General features: G+C 61.0%; 1 protein-coding gene across 1 annotated transcript; it reads right to left on the bottom strand.

Annotated features, from left to right (window-relative positions):
- Positions 1–8: 8 nt before the first annotated feature.
- On the bottom strand, positions 9–3,167 carry LOC108354567 (tankyrase-2-like; the record flags this gene model as incomplete). The annotated part of the gene is made up of 5 exons (XM_017605744.1): positions 9–58; positions 121–544; positions 665–2,167; positions 2,379–2,602; positions 2,933–3,167. Coding segments are annotated over 5 exons (2,436 nt in total), but the record flags the coding sequence as incomplete, so codon positions are not given.
- Between the last annotated feature and the right edge of the window lie 11 nt (positions 3,168–3,178).

The following is a 3,178-nucleotide window of genomic DNA, read 5'->3' as shown; positions in this document are numbered from 1 at the left end:
CGACAGACGTAGCAGGAGCGGTCCTTGTGCAGGGGACACCCATTACCTCCACAATAGCCTGCAAAAGAGAACAGATTAGTCCATTCAATGACACTCTCTTTCTCTTGAACTTGGACTTACCATAGGCGTACTGGTTGGACTTTGAGCTGTTCTCGGCAAAGTAGATGCCGGCGCCGAACATGCCGCCGATGTAGGCGTGCCGCTCGTCGAAGCCCTTCTGGACGATGGCGTTGATGAAGGGCGAGCCGTGGAAGAGCATCCGCTCGTTGGCGAAGCCGTGGTTCTCCTCGCAGACCTCGGCGCGCCGGTGCAGGTACCGCTGCCACAGTTTGAGGTTAATCAGCTTCTGAATGCGAATGATGCGGTAGCGGCTGAAGGCGCCGCCCGACGTGCCGCCGTCCTTGTGCTGCCGAATGGTCATCTGCATCTCGTCCTCCACGGCGCGGTACTCACGGTCCTCCGGCGCCAGCTGGATCATGTAGGTGGTCGAGGTGGAGAGAGGAGGGGCTCCGCCACCACCAGGACTGTTCAGGAAGGGCTGAAGCTGAGGAGGAACCGAAGAAGAAGAGGAGGAGGATGAAGTTGTGGACATCGGCGCTTGTGCGACCGCAGGAGTGGCACTGGCACTGGCCGCCCCTGCCGAGTTGATCAGAAGCTTCTCGACGCCCTTGAGTATCTTGTGGCGGTGTCCGTAGGCGGCCACGCCAATCTGCTTCAGCTCCTCGTGGCCCATCTCCGCGAGAATGTCCATGGAGATGTGCTCTCGGGAGAGCGTCTCCAGGAGAAAGTCCAGGCCCAGGGAGGAGAGGAAGCCGGAGACGGTGATGGAGGAGGGCAGACAGGTGGACACCGGCAGGTAGTGGGTGATCGAGTGAGAGCCTAAAGTGCTCGAGGATGAAGAAGTGGAAGGTTTGCTGCTCGAAGCTAGGGAGAGAACTCCTGAGGACGAGGATGAGGATGAAGTGGTCGTGGTGGACATTGTGGTGGTGGTCATCGGTGACAGCGTCTGCGTGACCGGAGTCAGCTGATTCGACTGCCCATCGCCACTGCTCTGCTCCCCGCCATCCACCGAGGAGATGTCCCCGTTGACGTTGTCGGCATTGCGCTGGGCGAGCAGCAGTGCCAGCGAGGAGGGCACCTCAGGAGGCGGTGATACGACTGCTCCAGCAGCAGCTGATGTTGTTGCTGTCCCTGAAGACACACCACCACCACCTCTTTCACCACCTCCCTCTGCAATGCCCACCGAGTTCATCATGAGGAGGAGGAGGTGCTGCAGCCGCTGGTCGGCGGTGACGGCCGCCGTGGCCAGCGCTGCCGTTGAGCTGCTGCTGCTGCTGTTCTGCTGAGATTCAATCGCCGACAGATCTTGAGGAGTGGCAGCTAATGCTTCTGAGGCTGAGATCATACTCAAATCACTGCTCATCGTTGACTGACTAGAGGAGGAGGAGGGCAGACTGGGCAGGTGATGGAGGGAGGCACTGGAGACACCCGAAGAGGTGGTCGACGAGGACATGGAGCTCGAGGCGGAGGAGGAGTTGACCAGCAGGGAAGCTGCTCCTGGAGTTGAGGAGTTGATAATCGAAGGAGGTGGTGGAGGTGGTGGAGGTGGAAGGACGGCGGTGATGGGCGAGCTGGAGTACAGCGGCGGCTCCACCTGGGCGTCGAGCAGCAGACACTGGACGTCCTCGGCGCTGGCCAGGTCCAGCGCCGTCTGTCCCTCGTGGTTCTTCAGCGTCGGATCGGCGCCGTGGGCGAGGAGGAGGGCGCACAGCTGCGTCCGTCCCTTCTGAGCGGCCTCGTGGAGCGGCGTGAAGCCCCAGCGGTCGGTGGCGTTGACGTTGGTGTCGTGCTTGATGAGCAGCGCGGCAATGTCCAGGTGGCCGTAGGAGGCGGCGTTGTGCAGCGGAATGAGGCCGCCCTTGTCGGGGGCGTTCACGTCGGCCTTCCCGCCAATCTTTCCATTTGCTGTTGGCAATCCTTCGAGGAGGTACTGCGCCACCTCAAAGTTGTTGTAGCCGGCGGCCAGGTGCAGCGGCGTACTGTTCCGCCCCTGGGCGTCCCGGCAGTTGACATTGTCGGGGGTGAGCAGGCGGACGAGCCGAGCGAGCTCGCCCCTCTTCGCCGCCTCGAGGATGGCCGCATTGCCCAGCAGCAGGTCGGTGATCTCCTGCATCACCTCGGAGAGTGGTGGCGAAGGAGGGGAAGATGGTGTTGCTGCTGTTGAAGAAGTGGTCGTCGTCGANGAGGGGTGGCGAAGGAGGGGAAGATGGTGGTGCTGTTGAAGATGAGGCAGTCGTCGAAGGAATCGTCGAGGCCGCCCCAGAGCCACTGGTGGGAGCCCCCGAAGAGCTGGGCGTCACTCCTGTCCCTCCGCAGACACTCTGGCAGACAACATCAAGCGGCGTCTCGCCGTCCCGGTTCTTCTTGGCCGGATCGGCGCCATGCCGCAGCAGCAGCCGCACAATGTCCACCTTGCCCTTGCTGGCCGCTTCGTGTAGAGCCGTGAATTTCCACAAGTCGGTGGCGTTGACGTTCGCACCGCGACGCACCAGCAGCTCCGCCACCTCGTAGTGTCCGTAGCTGCAGGCGTTGTGCAGCGGAACTGAAGGGAATGAGAAAGGAAAAAAGATTTAGAAAACAAAACTTGAGCAAAAACGCTTGGCTGTACGATCAACAACAGCTTCTACCACCACAGTGTAAGCCTCTCAGTCTGGAGGAAAACGCGGCATTTTAGTGAACTGCTCACAGAGTACGTGACGCGGATTTAGCGCCACCAGTTGCGGTTGGTGACTTTTGGAACTACAGCTTCTCTCCTGCCACCGAGAGATGGCGCCGCCTCTGCGGTGTCATCATTTGCGAACGGCGCACAAAAAGCTGACTTTGTGGCAAGCCTACAAAGTAGAAACAAAACAATCACTCCCGTTTTACTCACCCAGTCCGCCCTTGTCCTTAGCGTGCACATCCGCCCCTCGTTCCAGGAGACACTGCACCACCTCCAGGCGGTTGTAGCCGGCAGCAAAGTGCAGCGGCGTCGACTGTCGCCCGTCCACGTCGCGACAGTTGACCAGGTGGGCGTGCTTCCCTAGAATCGCCCGCACCACCTCCACCTCGCCGCTCCGGGAGGCCTCGAGCAGCCGCCTCTCCGCGTTGCCCTTGGACGTCAGCCGGTGGTTGGCGA

The sequence above is a fragment of the Rhagoletis zephyria genome, unplaced genomic scaffold (assembly GCF_001687245.7).
Source record: "Rhagoletis zephyria isolate East Lansing unplaced genomic scaffold, Rhagoletis_zephyria_1.1 Rzeph_scaffold_37203, whole genome shotgun sequence".
Lineage (NCBI taxonomy): Eukaryota > Metazoa > Arthropoda > Insecta > Diptera > Tephritidae > Rhagoletis > Rhagoletis zephyria.
The sequence above is the reverse complement of the archived record's forward strand: the minus strand, read 5'-3'. Positions and strand labels throughout refer to the sequence as shown.